The sequence below is a fragment of the Balaenoptera acutorostrata genome, chromosome 8, assembly GCF_949987535.1.
Source record: "Balaenoptera acutorostrata chromosome 8, mBalAcu1.1, whole genome shotgun sequence".
Lineage (NCBI taxonomy): Eukaryota > Metazoa > Chordata > Mammalia > Artiodactyla > Balaenopteridae > Balaenoptera > Balaenoptera acutorostrata.
In genome coordinates this window covers 18760060-18780022 of record NC_080071.1, presented here as the reverse complement: position 1 = coordinate 18780022, position 19963 = coordinate 18760060, and the positions used below count along the sequence as shown (strand labels likewise).

Genomic DNA, 19963 nt, shown 5'->3' with positions numbered 1-19963 from the left:
AGTTTCATTTATGTAACTCACAGAAAACAAGAGGAGAAATACAATGGAAAAGCTGACAGTAGGAAATCAAGATAAAAATTACTCACTTAATTTATAAGTGTAAAACTGCATATGGACAGGGAAAATATTAAAACAAATAGGTTTTAAATCAATGTCTAAGAAGTGGATAATTTTAGAGGAAGTTCTTTTAAAATGTGCTCTCTAACCCTTAAATTTCAAAGATTATATACTTATGTGAAGCATGTTTGCATGCACAATATTTTCCTTTTTCCTGAGAATGTTTTGCAAATTTTTTGGAAGAATCTGAAAATTTTAAATATGCGAGGGACATTTGTGGAACCGATGCTTCTCTTTAGAACATTTCCGTGAAAAGTTGAAGTCTGATGGTCGATACAATATGCATAAAATTGACTCAAATAAAACAATTAAAATTTAAATAATTTTATACTTATAAAGTTATTTTACATTTATTATTCATTTGAAGCTCAAAACACTTCACGAGCAAAACATTATAAGCCTAAATTCATAGATGTGTAATGTGGCTCAAAACTCAATAAAGTTTGCAATCCTAAGTCATCTGCTTCCATATTATTGACTGCTTCCACTACACTACGGTACTCTGGAAAGCAGTTTTCAAGTATGACTGTGATGTTTACAACTGTGAGACAAGTTATCATGCCACTTTCAACATATCTTTTCTAAGACTGAACTCAGGATGAGTTCAGCTTAGCTTAGTTAATTCACTTTCAATGCTCTATTTTACTCCATTATGAGAATATACTATGGGTTACTTATTCGTCTCTTGATAGATATTTGAATTATTTCCCTTTTTGAAGTTATTCCCAGTGCTGCAATAAACTTTTTGTACATATCTCCTGGTTGCCACACATAAGAGTTTCTCTGGGACATAGACTTAAAATGATGATAAATTACTAACCCAGTGGTTCAAAAAAGAAAAATCAAGTTGAGTATTACAGAAGTACAGTAAATGTCAGCATATAACTCCAATATGGTTATTTATTTATAAATTACTTACCTGTACTATTGTACTTATAGACGTTTAAACCATATGTAAAAACAGACATTTCTAAGGAATTTGCTAGAAACAGGTCTAAGGAAAAGTTCTAATATGTTCTTCCTACCCCCAGTGGATGGTCTTTGCAACCCAGGAGGCTGCTCACACAACCACTTTAGAATCACCATAACAACCTCATGAGAACTGCATCAAGAAGCACAGAGACAAACTTGCATACCAGCACTGCTGTTTTGTTTGTAAATCCACACTATTCAGTTATGTATTCAATCTATTTCTGTTCTGAAGAAATTAATGTGTCTGTCCAGATTTAAAGTAGATAACACTCAATTATAGTTCAACAATTGTGTTTGCAAATAATGAAAATGAGGACTAAAGGCACCATCTTTAGATTTGACTTATGTTCCAAGAACTCAATGGAAAAACAAAAATGAAAACATAAGACTAAAAAAAAATCACCTTTGTGTTATTGGGTAATTGATTTTTTTTAAGCTTTCAAAGTAGATAAAATCAACACCTTAAAAGACTTGTCTTTAACCCAGGCTTTCTTTTATTGACGTATACGATTGCGGGTGCATTCCTAGAGGAATAATAGTTTGTTCCTAACAAAAGAGTCTGGATTCCACAATATGCCTTTTGCCAGAGGCCTCATTCCCCAAAGCTCACAGCTAACTGCATCTCCTGCTGTACCTGTAACAATTTAATTGTATAAGTCAGCCTAGTCAAGCATCTCCAGCTCATGACTGGGAGACATGAAATTCATTGTCATTATTGTCCCTGTCATTTTGGATCATTATATCCTGCTGCAGAATTTTCCTCACTTCAGTGCATTTTTACCTCCAGGAGCCAGGGATTATAGCTGAGGTTGTGGGGGGCGGGGGCAGGACCATGAGCTGCATTTACCTCAGGGGAGCCAGAGATTAAATTGGCTTTGCTCTCTCACGAGCTCAGCTGAATTCATCTATTTGTATGCTGTGAGTTTTAGGTTGGAATAAACATGAATATTCTAGTGAAACCTGGGCTTTAATTCCCCCTTTGAAACATGGCTGTAACCAACTTCTATTTACACTAGGAAAGCCAATGTAATTTCTCGTAGGTTGCTATTTTCATATGTGCATGAGGAATACTTAAGGGCATCATCGGGTATGAAATAACAGACATCTCTCTCTGTCACCGCCTGGACTCTCAGAAGGAAGAATTTAAAGCTGTAATTTTGTTCTCCAGTTTCATCTTACAGAAGCTTAATGGGGGTATCTAATGGTTTTACATATTTAATGAGTTTTAATTATATCTCATTTTCTGTGCACTGGATTGGATGACTGAAGTCCAACTAGAATGGCACCAAAGATCTTCTCTGGGAGCAGGGAGTTTGAAGTAAAGTTGACAGAGGAAGACGAAGTAAGTTTCTGAGGAAACTGGCTCGCCCTCCACAGCTGGCTCACATAACCTCACAGCCTGCCAAGTCACCCGAGCCTGTCGTGCCTTAAATACTTTTTGCTGACGTGGGAGAGTTGCACCAGTCACGACACTCTCTACGTGGAAACCCCCTGATGAGTGGTAATGGCCACGGACAGGGTCCAGCTGGTGGATCTCGGGTAGGATATGGAGAGGAGCAGAGAGGAAACACTAGGACATGTCTCAGGCAGAAAACAAGTGAGGCGACTATAATGCTTTCTCTAACAGAATATAAAAAGAAAAAATAACCTAGTATGTCACTTCCTATCTCAACTTTCACTTCAAATGGATCTTACTGAGAAATTTGACATTTACTTTGTCTATACTGAAAAAGATGGTAGTTATTCCTCCACATATGTGAGTTTGTTTCTCAGAGTTTAACAAAATATGGCAATGGATCGTACCTATGCCAAGCACAGAAGTGCCACTATAATTACTACATTTAAAGGTATGTGGTCAAAGACATAAACTTCTAGTTATAAGATAAATAAGTCCTGGGGATGTAATATACAGCATAGTGACTATAGCTAATAATACTGTATGGTATATTTGAAAGTTGCTAAGAAATCTTAAAAACCCTCATCATCTGAAAAAATAGTTTGTAATGATGTATGGTGATAGATGTTAACTAGACTTATTGTGGTGATCATTTGGCAATATACACAAATATTGAATCATTATGTTGTACACCCGAAACCACCATAATGTTATATGTAAATTATCCTTCAATAAAAAAAAAGATAAAAAGAAAAAAAAATGTATGTGGAATTTATCTTATTCCCTTTGTGGACTTTTGTGGAGGAAAAGGCTTTGCCTTAATCCTATGCAATGATCATCACTATATTTTTAGCATAAACTGTTTGCATGAATAATTAAGAAAAATTTTTTGACCTTTGTACATTTTGTACTTCAGAGGGAATATCTTACAGACCTAACATCTCAGTTTTGAAAGAATCTTAAAGATGGTCTCAGTCACTGGTCCCTCCACGTTAATGGTGATGTTTAGTAGTCTGTCTGACTATATTTTCACACCATTACTTTTCATTTTTCACTGGTAGTGAAGTAACTGTGTGATGGATAACTAATCAGAGTTGTTAATTGGCAAAATTTCTTATAGATTTTAAAAGTTCATTTAGTTATTTGTGCCACTTTTTCATTATGATCAAGATTCTCCCAAGGTGGGAATTATAAAAATTATTATTTCTGTTCACTTTAAAATGGTTAAATTTATGTTATGTAAATTTCACCTCAATAAATTATTTTTTTTAAGTTAAAAAAAGTTATTTCATGTAGCCCAAATGTATTTTGAAATCATTTGGGAGACTGTTACTACATTCTCATAATGATTATTTAAGAAGAAGAGTATTTTGTTGCTGTTGTTGTTAAGAAATGTTTACCTTATAAATTACAATGTTTAGACTTCAATTGCAATGGTATATGCTTAGGAAGTATTTTTTCCTCTCTGAAATACTTTGGTAGCAGGATAATAATGTTATTTTTCTGGTTGAAGGGTTAGTCATCCCTTCCTTTCTCTGAGCACACATTTATTACATTTAATTCCTTTACTATATGCTCCTTTCTACCTTATTTCTATGTTGGTATTTAATTTGCTCATCACACCATTAGCTTTAACAAGAGTTGCCCTATCTGTGAATACAGCTGTGAAACCATAGAACTACACTGTTTCACATTGTTGTTTTGTCTTGCCTCAGGCATGACATAGTTGGACCTGCATCATTTCAGAACAAGATTAAAAAAGAAATTATTTCCAGTGACTAGAATTATTTTTACTTTTTCAAGACTTGGGTTTCACAATCAATTTTCGAATATCAATTTGAAATTATTTTAAATAATAATTTTTAACTTTTCAATAATCTTTGCTAAACTCATAATTTTGCAACCTGTAACAAACTATAAAAGCCAATTCTAGATAAAAGAAATTCTTCTTCCTCTTGATTCTAATAGGATAGTGTTTCTCCTGAAGTATATGACATAGATTTCCCTTGGTTTCTCCATGTAGAATTGTTAAGAATCTATAGTTCATAACAATATCAAACCAACATAACACAGATGGCACAAATTCAGATATGACATCCACTAATATTCCTCTCAAGGAGGTTCAGATATGCACAAGCTAAAAAAATAAAAGTAACAAATAAAAGTAGTTCGTGTTCAATATATCACATGGTAGAGAAAATGGCCAAGTTCTTGAGACAGTTTGCAAGGGAGGGATTCAAACTAAGAGGCAAAGGACACAAACACTTTCGTGTCAGGATGGGCAGGGGGCCATTTGCAGAATGCCTTCTTATTCCTCCTGGATCAAAAACCTCTTTAATATAATCACCCAACAAACTACAGTGGATTAACATTAAGGGTCTGAAGCAGAGAAAGAATAGTCACAGTTAAGATTGTCCCTTAACATGCAGGCTCAATCAGGGGCACCAAAAAAGTAGTTAAGTGCCCCCCACCCCGTGGTGTTTAGATGCTGGAAGGCACTGTAAACTGTGAATTTTCTAACTTTTAATGTTTGTCTAAGACCCTTAGCATTTTTCTAATATTGTTGCTTCTTACACATCTTCTTGAGTTTGTCCCTGTTGCCCTATCTGCACGTACACATTTTGCATTCATACATGAAAGCCTGAAAGACAGCTAAATTGATTCAGAAACCTAACACTGAGAAGAAGAAAAAAAGGTAGGGGTAGCCTTAAGGATATCCCATGTTATGAAGTATAAATATCAAAGTCTCCTGGAAAAACAGAAAAACAAAAACATTTCTTCATGTTAAGAGTTCAGACATCTAACACTAAATACAAAAGATCACATAGTAGGGGTAAAAACAACTCACTGACCCTATAGGGCCTTTGTGCCACAAAATTTCTAAGACTTTTTGAACATGTATAATTATCTGTGTCCAGCTATTTCTTTATAAATAGACATCCTTGGACTACTTTCAAATTCCATTCACCCTTTAAAACTATAGTAAAACTTCACAAATGGCTTTTCCTGTGTTGTTTTGCATTGTATTGTGGTCCATCTGGAGATATATTAAGTGGTTAGTTCCTTCAGATAAAAGTGTACAAAATTGTATTGTCCACACACACACACAAACACAAAGAATGAACACTGAACACGTGGCAAATGGGTACTAATGTCACTGTTAGAAAACATCTAACAACAATAAAAGAAGCATTAAAAACTGAGGAACTGGTTTAACAGATGCAATGTTCATCTACCTTCTCACATAAATTATATGTTCAAGAATTGTGTCCTGTGCAAAATACAAACATGTCAATTTCAGCCCAGGGGGCATTTTTCTCTAGGTTTATAATCCCTTGAAAATAGAGGTTTCATCTAGAAAACCTAACAGATCCTCAGCTGCTTTCAACATTATAATATATCCATAAGGCAAGTGTTCACTGGCAAACATATCAAATTAAATGGCACGAAGGTGGTGTCCAAATACACAATGATGGAAAATGGACCAAACCAACCATGAGATACAAAGTCGAAATCCAAGAAGAAAAGGAATATGCAAAAACAAGCAATATTAAGAGCAAAACACTATGTGGAGTGTATGCATGTATGTTTGTGCGTTGTGTAAGATTAACATTAATTAGGATGCAAAACTGTCTCGTTAAGAATATGCTGTAAGGGTCACGAGGGGGAGAAAAGTATCTTGTAAAAAAAATAGAATCACATACCATCATAGTAGACAATTGCTCCTACCAGTTTATCCTTCTGGAGCATTGGGAAATGCTCAAGGGCTCTTGATTTGCTGAGGACATAACTGCTTTTCAGGCAATTACTTCCAGCAACCAGATCATACAGCTTGATTCCTACCCAGTAGTAAGGTAACTGCCACCACCTACAGCATAAATAGGGGAAAAGGTTTCTTTAGAAACAGAGTATAACATTATAGAATGTCACTTTAAGATACAAGACACTTTTTATTAAGAAAAGCAAAGTATACCTAGAAGTGTACTGCAGAAGAAACAAGAGAAGTGCCTGCCTGTTCTGACACCAGCCCAGCAGCTGAATGATAAAAGTAAATGAATCATCTCTAAGGCAGTGGTTCTGGACCTGACTGCATATTAGATTTTCTGGGGAGCATCAAAAATAAATATAGATGCCTGGGCCTCCTGTTTCTAGGGATCAATTTAACTAGACTAGGGCCAAGATCAGAGTGACTCTAATGTACACCCAGGGTACAGAATCATTGGCTTAAGATGTCCTAAGCAATCTATGACAAAATATAGACAAAAATTATAAAATCTGCTTCCAGGCCCCACAAGACTCATGCAGCTAGCAGAGTTACATAATTCTGTATTTCCTAGCACCTGTATTCCATCTTAAGTCAACTTGATGGATAGCTCTAACAACATTCAGAAAATTGGGTTTAATAATTTTTGATTATTTGACACCTCCAAACCAAATTTCAGTTTTGGTTAACTTGGAAATTTTAAATGACACAAAATGGCTTAGGGTTTGGAGTTGATATATGTCAGTTCAGATTTTGCAGCAGGATTCTTTCTGGCTCTGCATTTTAGTCTGCAAATGACCCTCTTATGTTCCCCAGTGCAAATGTAGTTCCCCCTGTATATACTCTCAGAAACTGGAGTAAAACACTACTAATTGTAAGTGCAGAACACAACCTCCTTTGCCTTCAAGAGCTAGCCCTTAGAGGTGGGTCAGCAGAGAGTAATATAGGAGAAGTCACACTTTTTAAAATGCAACAAAGGAAAATATTTTAAAAGGATTCAAGATTAGGACCAATTAAAACTACATTAAGAAATACACATTGAGGAACTATTTCCATTAAAACTGTGTTCTAGGGGCTTCCCTGGTGGCGCAGTGGTTGAGAATCTGCCTGCCAATGCAGGGGACACGGGTTCGAGCCCTGGTCTGGGAAGATCCCACATACCGCGGAGCAACTGGGCCCGTGAGCCACAATTGCTGAGCCTGCGCATCTGGAGCCTGTGCTCCGCAACAAGAGAGGCCGCGATAATGAGAGGCCCGCGCACCGCGATGAAGAGTGGCCCCCGCTTGCCACAACTAGAGAAAGCCCTCGCACAGAAATGAAGACCAACACAGACATAAATAAATAAATAATAAATTAAAAAAAAACAAAAAAACAAAAAAACTGTGTTCTATTGACCTCAGATAAGCAAAGAGTACACACATGATACCAAAAGGCTTACTTGTAAATTGGGAGCATTATAGGCAACGGAGCTGATAAATGGGGAGCAATTTCTAGTAGGTTGGCACGCTCATGAAGGGCTTCTTTTACCATCCTGTACTGAAAAGCAAAACAGAGAAAATTAGTTTGGCAGTAACAGATCATAATATTTTCAAATGGCAAATAGACACCCTGCCAACTGATTGATACACAGAAACTTCTCTACCTCTGAGCAAGGATAGCTCCCTCCTAATCAAATTTCTAATAATACATCATGCTGTCAACCTGAAAGATTTTTTAGAAACCTTAACTGTATTTGCATAGGAGAAAAACATGCTGTCAGAGTTCCCAGGTGTAAGGTATTTTCCTGACTTGAGTTACAAGATTATTGTAATAATTTATCTTGCATTCTCTGTATTGTCCCTTTTCCCAGTCCCCCATTATATTTTCTCATATAAGAGATAACAGATGGTTCAGATTCATGTTAAACGTTTCCTTCTTGCCTCCACTAGCCCAAGCAGAGATGATACTTAAGAGTTGCACAGTATTTTACAGACTATCATTAAACAGCTTTTGTCTTTAGTCCTCATTACGTCTCTCTGAAGACCCAGCATTACTATCATAATACTAATTTTACAAATAAGAAAACCGAGGCTCAGAGAAATTAAATAAATAAGCTGAAACACACCACAAGTCATCTGATTCTAAACCCCATGCTCTTTTCTTCACATCCATCATGATGCTAAACAGACACATAAGAAAAGGGGACAGATTCAAAACTGACAATGTCAAGTAAGTGCTGCTGTGTTTCTCATGTACGAAAAGCAGATAGGGAGTTCAGTAGATTTTTTTTTTTTTTTTTTTTACTCCTCTGGGAAATGTCATCTTCCACACTGCCTTGGCAGTTTTCAAATGGTGGCAGACTGGACACAACAGAGTGTGACATAAAAAAAAAAAGCATGACTCAGATCATCTTTTCCTTAAGAATATGTCAGTGACAATATGCAGTATGATTGCATCTGCCGTTAAGAGGATCAGTTTAATATTCCTCATGTATTACAACACAGTTCCCTTGAAACTGCTTGGGAAGTAGCAATTTGGTGGCCATTGGTGGGGAAAAAAACAAAACAAAACAATCACAATTGTTAAAAGTAACACATCCAAAAGTGATTTTGTAAATCTGCTACTTTGACATGCCTGTGTAGAAAAAGCCCCTGATTACCCACAAACATAATGCTACAGGAAAAAAAACTGACACACCTCTCCTGAAAGACACTCCAGCAGAATACACTAAATAGGTATTTCCAATAGGAAGGAATGTTAAAAGCCATAAAAAAAAAAACAAAAAAAAATCCTGATTTAATTGGGTGGAAAAAAGCACAGTCGCCATTTTTGTTTAACAACTAGCATACACAGTTACCTGCTCAATATCCAACTTCATGATAGCCTTCTGAAGATACCTCACGCCACCATGGATCAATTTAGTGCTTCTGCTGCTGGTGCCTGATGAGAAATCATCTCTTTCTACAAGGGCTGCTTTTAGTCCTGTGTAACCAGAAAACCAAATTAACTCCTTAAATTACACAATTTGTATGTAATTCATTAAAGGCACTTCTCCAGGGTAGAGACAGTCACAAGAAAAATTACTCTGAACATGGATCAATTTGTATTCCAAGGGCAGTACACTGTCTATATTATAATGAAGAGATTTTAGTCTCTTCCTGGGGGAAAAGTCAAACCAGAACTAGAAGCATATTAAACTGTGAATGAATCACAGCTAGAAAATATTACAGTGCAATTTTCATGGCAGTAGCATACACTGGTGTGTTTCGAGGGTCGAAGGGGAGTCTGGCACCCATCTTTAACCATGTAGAGTTAACTCAGTATTGTTACCGATGCCTTCCGGAACTCACATTCAGCCCTCGCTACAAGAGTCCAGACGTGTGCCAGCCTCTCAACTCCAGTCAACTTTGATGCATCGACCGTGAATCTAGACTAGCCCTCTACGTGCCGGTTCCTATTTCCGGAGTGGTGTGAAAGTGGGTATAAGATGGGAAAAGAGATCAAAGACATCGAAACAGAAGAAGAAAGAAGAGAATAACCTCTGATGCTGAGGAGTTTATAGTCTAACTGAAGACATGCAAGCACAATATTGTAGAATTACAAAGAAAAACACAAGCCAGGACAAATGAACCCAGTACAGAGTACCCATGAGTAAAGAAAAGACAATATTCTTGGTAAAGGTGAGGCTGAACAAAGACAAGTCAGTTCTAGAAATCATCCCTCCCAACCTGGCTTTCTTTGAGGGTTGCAATAAATCTCTTAAGAATGAAATAAGTTTGGTTTGGTTTGGTTTTCTTGCAGAGACACCCCTGCCTCTTCAGGAATGGGAGGACCAACAGTGCTACGAGCTCCATACACTAGTTAGATATGAAATCCAAAATTTCAAAAGACCCAAAGTATACATCAGCACCAAGCCAGAAGAAATTTTCATGGCCTGCCATACTCTTGGGGGATGAGAGAATGTCATAGAATCCAATTACAATGAGAATATGTAACTGGAGCAGTTTGGGCTCACAAAGCTCATATAAGAGAACTTGTGCATGTATTCAATTCAGAGCCATTTATTACATTTAATACCAAAGGGTCGTTTTTATAACTTCTAACAGTTTAAATATCGTACCCAAATGTCATCATAAAATCAGGGCAATTCCCTTGACTCAAAAGGACAAAATATTTGGAAACTGTGGAGAGAAAAGTAGAGAACTTTGATTCAAGGGCAAAAACTGCTAATGCTCTAATGAACTAGCAAAATAACACAGAAATTACAGATATCATAGACCCAGGTCACTCTTTTTAAGCATTTATGCCAGAAGAAGATCTGTAAAATTCTCAACTATGAAAACTCTAGCGATGCTTAGTAAATTTAGTACAGGATGTATTAAACACACAGAAAAATATATCATATTAGTGCATATTTTTTGAGAGCCTAAGTGCCAGGTAAAGTGCTGGTGTTAGAAATGAAATAGACATAGACCAAGCTGTCAAGTAGCTCCCAACCCAAAGAGAGGCAAATGAGCAAAATGAAGCAAAGTTTCATAGGTGTTGCATTTGAAAATGCAGAGGACTCTTTATCCTAAAGTGGGTCAAAAATTAAATTCAGGATATAAACCCCAAATTGCTTAGTCGAGATTACATTTGCAATCTCTCTTACAATGCACTGTCTTGGTGAGCTCTATTACCTTTTCTTAGTAAGTCCAACACAGAGAGTTCTTCTTGCAGTACTAAAATATACCACTTTTCTTCAGTTGAAGATCAGATGAGGAAGTTGACTTTCAAATGGCATTTAAGAGCTGAATTACTTAGAACACACCTCCCTTCCAGTCTTGGAATCAGTCATGGCATTAAGATGCCCACACCATTCGAGGCAGGGACATAAAACTGAGAGAGGATATGCAGCTTTCCCATCCAGCCTATGGCTCCTACCTACCCAAAGGTACCCACAGGCTGTGGGAGAAGATACCTTAGTCCCCAGTTAGCCCCACTTCCTAGCATGTAATCCCCTACCCTGGAGTGTGGGCTTAGCTAGTGCCTTGCTTTTAACCAACAGAATACAGCCACGATGGTGGCAGGCCACTTCCGTGGTTAGGTTACAAGAGACTGTGACTTCCTCCTGGATAAAGCAACCTGTCTTGTTCTGAGTCAAGGAACCAACAGAGCCCCTGGTCAACAGGTCACAAGGAACTGAGGCCTCAGTCCAGTAACTTGTGAGGATCTGAATCCTGCCAACCTCCATGTGAGTTGCTAGGAAGCACTGCAGCTGGTGAGAGACTGAGAGCCAGAGGGCCCATGCTAGGGCCCAGATTCCTGACCCACCGACACTGTGTGGGAATGAATGTTCCTTGTTTGAAGTCACAAAATTTGGGGGGTAGTTTATCGATAACAAAATTCCCTGTGTGAACAATAACTGCAGCCAAGGTAGTTATTTTAATTGTATCTGGGGATGGGGTCTTGGAGAAAGGCTGAGTCAACAGAAGAGGATGTGTTCAGATGGGTGGAGGGGAGGCGCAAGGGAATTATCACTGGCAAAGATCAGCTTAAGCAAGAGAAGGCAAATGACTGAAATGGCCCAGCTTATTTAGGGTCTGCTTGTCACTCAGGGGCTGCAGTGTGGGGAGACCTTCTAGGGGAACCACACAGCATGAGGGGGGCGATAAAGAGTCTAGCCTCAGAAGGCAGAAGATGGTAATTGGAGAGTGATAGGAAGAGAGAATTTTATGGGTGTGTGTTATCAGGATGGATTTTTTTTTTTTCTTTCCCAAACTGACACAGTGTGAGGCAGGGAACTACTCTAGGAATTAGCAAGCCATCTCAGGAGGATATTTCAGGATATTTAAGTGACAGCTAACACTTTAAAGCCTCAAAACTGCTTTTGCAAGAATTGGACATTTAAAAAAGTTATTCACATGTACTTATGTGAAAAACCTTAGTGAATACCAACAAAAGTTAAAATGGGCTTCTCTGTCAAACCAGGCTGTTTTTTCTTGTCCCATTATTTCCAGGGTCGTATCGTCAAGCTACCCACCAGAATTTCTGAAGAGAAATGATACTGCTCCTTCCAGAGCAAAATAAAAAATAAAAATTTAGTCTCTAAATTTATAGCTAAATTGATATATTAAAGTACCATGTAACCTAAAAGTATTACCAAAAGTTTTTGAAACCTTAAAAAGAAAACATTTTAAAAATTTCAACTGCTTTTATGCTAAACGTTCTGGATTTCTCATTTTTGTTGGATGAGAACAATGGACTGAGGAAGGAGGAAAGTAATGCAAAATCAAGACATTATTAGAAGTTACAACCGCTTTTCCCTTAACTGATTAACCGACTACAGCAAAGACAATGAAATTGTTTAAAGCCTTATAATGATCTTTCATGATTCCGTTACCTAAGATGTTCCTTCCTGTTTCACCTCTCAAAAATTCAAACTTCTTTTCCACCTCCAGTCTGAAAATAAGAGTTTAGTTGTTTTTTTGTTTTCAGTGTAAAGCAAGGAAGTGAAGAGAGAGCACTGTTTATCTTCTCAAAGAGAATGAACAGTATTTTTTTTTAATTTTTATTGGAGTGTAGCTGATTTACAATGTTGTGTTAGTTTCAGGTGTACAGCAAAGTAAATCAGTTATAGATATACATATATCCACTCTTTTTTAGATTCTTTTCCATAGAGTACTCTGCACTCCCTTACAGAGTATTGAGTAGAGTTCTCTGTGCTATATAGTAGGTCCTTATTAGTTATCTATTTTATATATAGTAGTGTGTATATGTCAATCTCAGTCTCCCAATTTATCCCTCCCCCATCCCTTTCCCACCTGGTAACCACAGTTTGTTTTCTACATCTGTGACTCTCTTTGTGTTTTGTAAATAAGTTCATTTTTACCATTTTTTTTAGATTCCACATATAGGCAATATCATATGATATTTGTCTTTGAACAGTATTTTAAGTGACATTCAATGTTAACATTTTGCATCTTAGGTAAAATAATTAAATTTGAAGGAGACCAAAAATAATGCATCCAGGCTTCCAGCAACTGTGCCTAGCTGGATGTGAGGCACTGGGGAAGATCTTTCCTCAGAGTGGAAAGAATGATCTCCCCACATGCCCACCAGTGAAGGGCTGGCCTCTGTACATTTATGATAATTCACTAAACTTGTTCAAGATTTTATAAGGAATAGCTTTTGCTTGTTTCTTTTCTTTTCAGAAGTTACTTTTTATGGAAAGCAATATGTTCTATCACCGCTGAGATGAACCAGAATATTTGGGAGTGGTAATGATTATTCGATTTTTTGTTTTTATAATTGATTGCTTTTAGTAGTTATTCTCATGAATTTCACTGCAGTGGTAAAGTATTAATATTTGGAATGAGATTACTCTGAAATTCTTTGGTGGAAGAACAAGATTAGTTATAGCAGAAGAAGAAAGTCAACTTAAAATCGACCTTTCAGTCATACTCTGCCCATCGCTGAAGTTAAAGTTGTATCTTTTGGGTGGGGTCAGGGATGTGAACGAAATACAGCTCTTCACAGACTTGCCTTTTCTGTCCTGAGTGAGAATGTCTAGCTACCAGGCACTTCCAACTAAACCAATTCATGGACCAAGACAGTTGGATAGGGCTTCCTTGGTGGCACAGTGGTTGAGAATCTGCCTGCTAATGCAGGGGACACGTGTTTGAGCTCTGGTCTGGGAAGAGCCCACATGCCGCGGAGCAACTAGGCCCGTGAGCCACAACTACTGAGCCTGCGCGTCTGGAGCCTGTGCTCCGCAACAAGAGAGGCCGCGATGGTGAGAGGCCCGCGCACCGCGATGAAGAGTGGCCCCCACTTGCCGCAACTAGAAAAAGCCCTCGCACAGAAACGAAGACCCAACACAGCCAAAAAAAAATTAAAAAATAAAAATAAAAAAAAAGACAGTTGGATGAATACAGAGGGATAATTACCATCTAAGGGGAGGAATGGTACGACATTTAACTTTTACAACATGAAACAGAACAGAAGCATATTTTAATACCTTTTACTGATTATCTTATTATGCATGCAAACACGCTCAATATAATAAATGCAGAGAAGTAAAGAGAACAAAATAAAACCCTCCTGTAATCACACTACTCAGAGATAACCACAGTTGACATTTGGGTGTTTAAATGTTCACATTTTCTGTGCATGTATGTAATCACATATGCACATTTTTACCAAAATAGGATCATATGATACATTCCATTTTTTTCATTTAACATTATTTATCGTAAACATCTCTCCATGTCAATACATATTTTTCTATAATTTCACTTTTAATGTGTGAATAGTAATACGTTAAATATTTACAATGATTTATTTATTCAATTCCCTGTTTTTGAACATTTGGGTTATTTCCTACCTTCACTATCACAGTACTGCAAGATTATATTTTCATTTAAACTCTCTGCATCTTTATTTCATTATAATAAATTTTCAGATGTGGCACTATTTAACTATTTTTAAATAGAAAGGGCAGAGTAATAGCTATGAAATAACTACCAGAGGCACCCAGGTAATAACACACAAATCAAAAAGTTTAGACACTCTGTACATTAGTACCAATTTCTCTAAAAAATAACACTCCTGTAAAGCTGCAAAGCAATCCTGGCTTGTTAATCCTCATGATCAGGATTCTATGCTTTAAGCCTAGTATTTTCTAACAGTGAATGTTAACATTTTACAGAACTATATAATATTGGATTGGTTATTATACCTATTTCTATTTTTCTGTTAGAAACATATAAACCATTAATGGAGATACTATGCTAAGTTAGAACATATCATTAACATACGTTGAGTCCCTTAAGTTCACACATGATTATGGAGGCACGAAAATGTATTAAGCCATAACACTAATTATAGTAATAGAGTTTCAGGGGAATAAGGAAGTTGCTGTTGTTGCTTTCTCTTTTTACTATTTTACTATATACTTTTTTACTATTTTACTTTTTATTATTTTTTAATAAAAACAGCCAGTATTCAAAGAGAGAAGGAATATTCAAACAATATAAAATGATGAAAAGAGAGAATAACCAATTCAATGACCACTCCAGACATAACCAATTTTAACTATTAAAAATGTCCCATATATTCTACCAGAAACTTTTTATGCTTGTAAACCTGTGTACTTTTTTGCTTCAAAAACAAATACAATTAACAAACTCATTCGTCACAACTTGTTTTTCAATTTACAATACATTTTAGCCATTATCCCTGTAAATACTTATAAACCTCTCTGAATAACTGAATGGACCCAATTTATTAAACCATACCACACTCTTTTTGCTATTATAAATATTGCTTACAGGTAAAATTTTGACCAATATGGCACTGCGAGTTCAGCTTTAAACTCTTCCTCTCCAAACACAGAGAAAATTATATATATATATATTTTTTTACATGTATATATATATATGTACACACATACATACATATATTTTAAGGCATGGTTGATTCAAAAATAAACACCTCATGGACCAGAAATGTAGCAGAAACTCAGAGTAGAGTAGTTAGGCCCAAAGCCTCTGTCTTGGTGGACTCTGGGTCTAGAAACAGGCAAAGGTAACCAAGATTTCAGTTCCTGAAGGGCAAGAGATAGGGAGAGGTGAAGAAGACAGACCAGTGCTGGAATCCAGGGATTGAAGAAGGGTGGAAAAGCTTCTGCTGACCACTGTCTGGGGCTGTGGACTATCTGCTGGGACATGCCCAGGAGGCAGGAAGATGGACCCAGCCTGGAGAGCAGTACCTGGCAGGCCAGGGAACCACCAGCTGGCTGGCCAAGATCAACACAGGGCAGGAGCCTCGATTTGGTTTTGAGAAAAGTCTCTGATGGGGCTTGAAGGTGGCAGCAACTGTATCTATAGAGTTTAATGTATGGAAACAGAGAGTGATACAAAGCTGATTTAATATGGAGGAAAGGAAGAAGGAAATGGAGCAAAGTAAAAAAAGATATAACATAAAAAATACAAAATAAAAGCACATGGCATCCAAATAAATGGAGATGGACCAAACTCACCTGTTGAAAGACAGATTCTATCTATCAAGCGTTAAAAAAAAAAGAAGAATCCAGCTACTTGTGTTTTATCATAGACATACTAAAACAAAAGGATATAGAAAAGTTGAAAACAATATGAAACAAATCCTGTCTGATATGTTTTTTCCAATTTCACAGGGGTTTATTGTATTTCTTCCATAGATAAATTTTAATTTTTATGAAATCAAATTTAACAGGATTTGCCAAAAGGAAAATGACTTTATTGATGTCATGCTTAAAAACACCTTTCTTACTCCATTTTTAAAAATTTCCATATACTTTCTTCTAATAGGTTTCTGGTGTTTTATTGTTAAATCCTTGATCCACAGAGAGCATGATAAACAGAATATAAATATACATAATATATATAAATACAAATATAAATTTGGGAAAGTGGATACTTCAACGTCGCTTATTAAATAACCAATAATGACAAATATGAAATGTTTTTACCATATCCTAAATTTTATGTATTCAGATCTATTTCTAGCCTCTTACTTTTGTTCCGCTTATCTCTCCGTTCCTTTAGCAAACTATTTTAATTAAAGTAGCTTTAGAACACACTTCGATATTGATAGAGTTCTATCTCCTTTATCATTATTCTTTTTCAAAATTAATCTAGTAAATCTCAAAGGCTGATTTTTCCAGATAACTTTGGCACAGTTTCTCTAATCCTCCCCACCCTACTCCTGCCAGAGACAGTCACTGTAACGTAATCACTAAATTACATCAAATTTCCAGATTAATTTTAGTAGCAATCTGCAACCTAGTCTAATCAGCAGTGTCCAGTAAGTAGCAAACTTTCATCTGCTGCAACTCTACTGTCCTGAAATAGGATTTTCTCTACCCTCATGGTGGGAGAGGGGCAGTGGTAGAAGGGGGTGGAGATCTGTAATTCCCAAAATGCACTATCTTCCATGGCTCTCCCTTTTCTGCAGTTTTTAATGCAATTAAAAATGCACACACCTGCTCCTTTTCACAAACCTTTATTTATGCAGAAGAGTGTTGCTGTTATCCTCTGTTATGTCTGAGAACCTTGAGGCTCTCTGTAAGGTTAGAACACTTACTGAAGGTCATGGACCTAGTAAATGATGAAGCTGACTGATCCCACTTGGTTCTCATTTCATAGCCTGTGTCCTTACTCGTTATGCTATACTGTCTCAGACTCAAAGGAGCTGTGGTGAGAATTCAGGAATTACTAGCCAGGCACCATTCATAAACTAGAAGTACATATACATTTTTAAACAAGAGAACTACAATTAATGTTTCCTTCTAGCAAGAGGCAGTCTTCTCTGGAATTTTGAAGCCATAAAGTTTAAGTTTATAAATAAGATTTTAAACCAAAATTGTACTAGTTGACCCCTGATACATACAGGTAAATCACATAAAATAACAAAAAAGAGCTGAAAAATAAACATCTTGAAGCCCCCTGAGGGAGTGACTATATTTATCAGAGTCTCTTCATTCCAGCTCTCTTTTGGGGGCAAAGTGCCTCCTATATCATCGTGCTTCGAGGCTGGGGACTGACCACAGAGGTGTTAAACAGAGAAGCAATTCCTATTGATCCTAGAGACCTGCAGGAGAACGTAAGGGGAGCCGTGCATATTATGTTTATAAAATAATATTCCCAAATGAAACAAATGAAAAACTGATTCCCAAGAAAATGCAGATGGTAAGAATGCAAATAAATGTTCATTATGAAAACGTCATGACTTTTTCTCTTCCTTCTATGGTCTTTGTTTATCCATTACCAAAATTGCATTTGGGCACAGTATTTCATCAAAAACCTTGTGAAAACATTTTTATACGAGCCTTTTAACATCTAGCAGTTCCCCCAAAACTTTGATGTCCTGAAAAATCTAATTATTACTGGTAACTTTAAAAGATCACAGTAATTTATTTTTGTCAAATATGACTAAAGATTAATGGATACAGTCAGGAATAATTTGGTAAAAACATATCAAACGCAGAGAAAGCAAAATTTGTTGTTAAGTGAAGCATCAAATATAATAAAAGAGCAAATTCTATGAATGAACAGCAACAATGCACAATTCATTAACCAAATGCCCATGATTATTTCACACTTCAGAGGGCTACTGATATGATCAGAAATTGTAGTAAAAGGATAAATATAGATTAACTTCAGCATCTCTATACATTTTAATTATAAATGCTACCCTCAGAGGGCTACCAGCATAATAAAGGAAATACAAACTATGGTTTATCCATCCTTTTTATAAATCATAACTCCGTATACATAAAATAAGACAGTCAGTCAATTATTTTAAAAGACAGCAATTGAAATACCAGGAGATATTGAAAGTACACCATTTTCTTAGCTGTTACTAACTATAAGTATTGAAAATCTTGTCAACATTCTGGCTCTGAAAACTCTTATCTTTTCAAAATCATCATCACTGCCATCACCCACAGTCGTCTGCTAATGTCCTAGGTAACACTCTTTACTGCCCAAAGGAAAAATGTTTGTTCAGCAAATATTAATAAACTATAAGCTCCTCGAGGGCAAGGCCACATCTTATTAGTCTTTATATTCCCAGAGCTGGTTCAGCAGTTGACTCACAAGTAGTATTATGTTAAACAGCAGAATGAAACAAAACAACAAACTGGAAACCACCTAAAGAGTCATTAACAAGAACGTCTTTGGGATGAATTTTTCAGCCATGAAAAACAATGAATACCATATACATGTAAAGATTGATTAACTATACTGTTATTTGAAAGTAACACACTGCGAAGTAATGACTACAGTATGATCTTATCTATGTTGTTTAAAAGATATCTAAAAAATAGGGCTTCCCTGGTGGCACAGTGGTTGAGAATCTGCCTGCCAATGCAGGGGACACGGGTTCGAGCCCTGGTCTGGGAAGATCCCACATGCCGCGGGGCGGCTGGGCCCGTGAGCCACAACTACTGAGCCTGCGCATCTGGAGCCTGTGCTCCGCAACAACAGAGACCGCGATAATGAGAGGCCCGCGTACCGCGATGAAGAGTGGCCCCCGCTTGCCGCAACTAGAGAAAGCCCTCGCACAGAAACGAACACCCACACAGCCAAAAATAAATAAATAAATAAATAAAAATTAAAAAAAAAAAAGATATCTAAAAAATGCACAAAAGCAAATATAGGTGAGACTTTTCAAAAGGAGAAAAGGAATAAAAGGCACTTAATCAGTAGCTGCCTTTTTGCTACTGCACTCACGGTCCTAACTCTTTGAGGGAAGCTGGCTTTCCAACTTCCCTTAGCTCTCCCTACCAGTCCTAAGTTTCCATTTAAACAATTTCTTGCCTTCATGGAATCTTTTCTCATTTTCTCCTTCTGTCATTGATACCTAGTCAGTTCTCCATTTGGGATTCTACCCTATCGTGTATTTTCTCTGCCCCAACTCTGAGCAATATTAGACACACATGGGGACACACACACACACACACACATACACACACACAGATATCCTTTTCTAAGCAGAGCAAAGCAACCCCTATTCCTATCACATTCTCTAAATCTTTTCTACATCCAAGTCCCTACTCCTATCCATAAGTAGCACATCTCACTTCTTTTTGAGTGTTTAAGAATAGCTCTTCATAGTCACACAGACTCCCTCTTTTATGCCTTAGAATCTTTACACTTTGTATCTGTCTCTGAGAAATGTCTCTTCTTGCCCTGCCAAAGCTAAGATACATC

General features: G+C 36.8%; 1 protein-coding gene across 5 annotated transcripts in view; it reads right to left on the bottom strand.

Annotated features, from left to right (window-relative positions):
* The window catches only part of GPD2 (glycerol-3-phosphate dehydrogenase 2), a 138768-nt gene that overhangs the window by 60185 nt on the left and 58620 nt on the right, over positions 1-19963 (bottom strand). For all 5 annotated transcript variants that reach the window (XM_007183100.2, XM_007183102.3, XM_007183101.3 and 2 more), the window contains exons 4-6: positions 9085-9209; positions 7687-7784; positions 6190-6353 (exon numbers count right to left, since the gene is read on the bottom strand). In XM_007183100.2, the coding sequence (XP_007183162.2) occupies positions 6190-6353; positions 7687-7784; positions 9085-9209 (387 nt within the window). The remainder of the gene's footprint in view (positions 1-6189; positions 6354-7686; positions 7785-9084; positions 9210-19963) is intronic.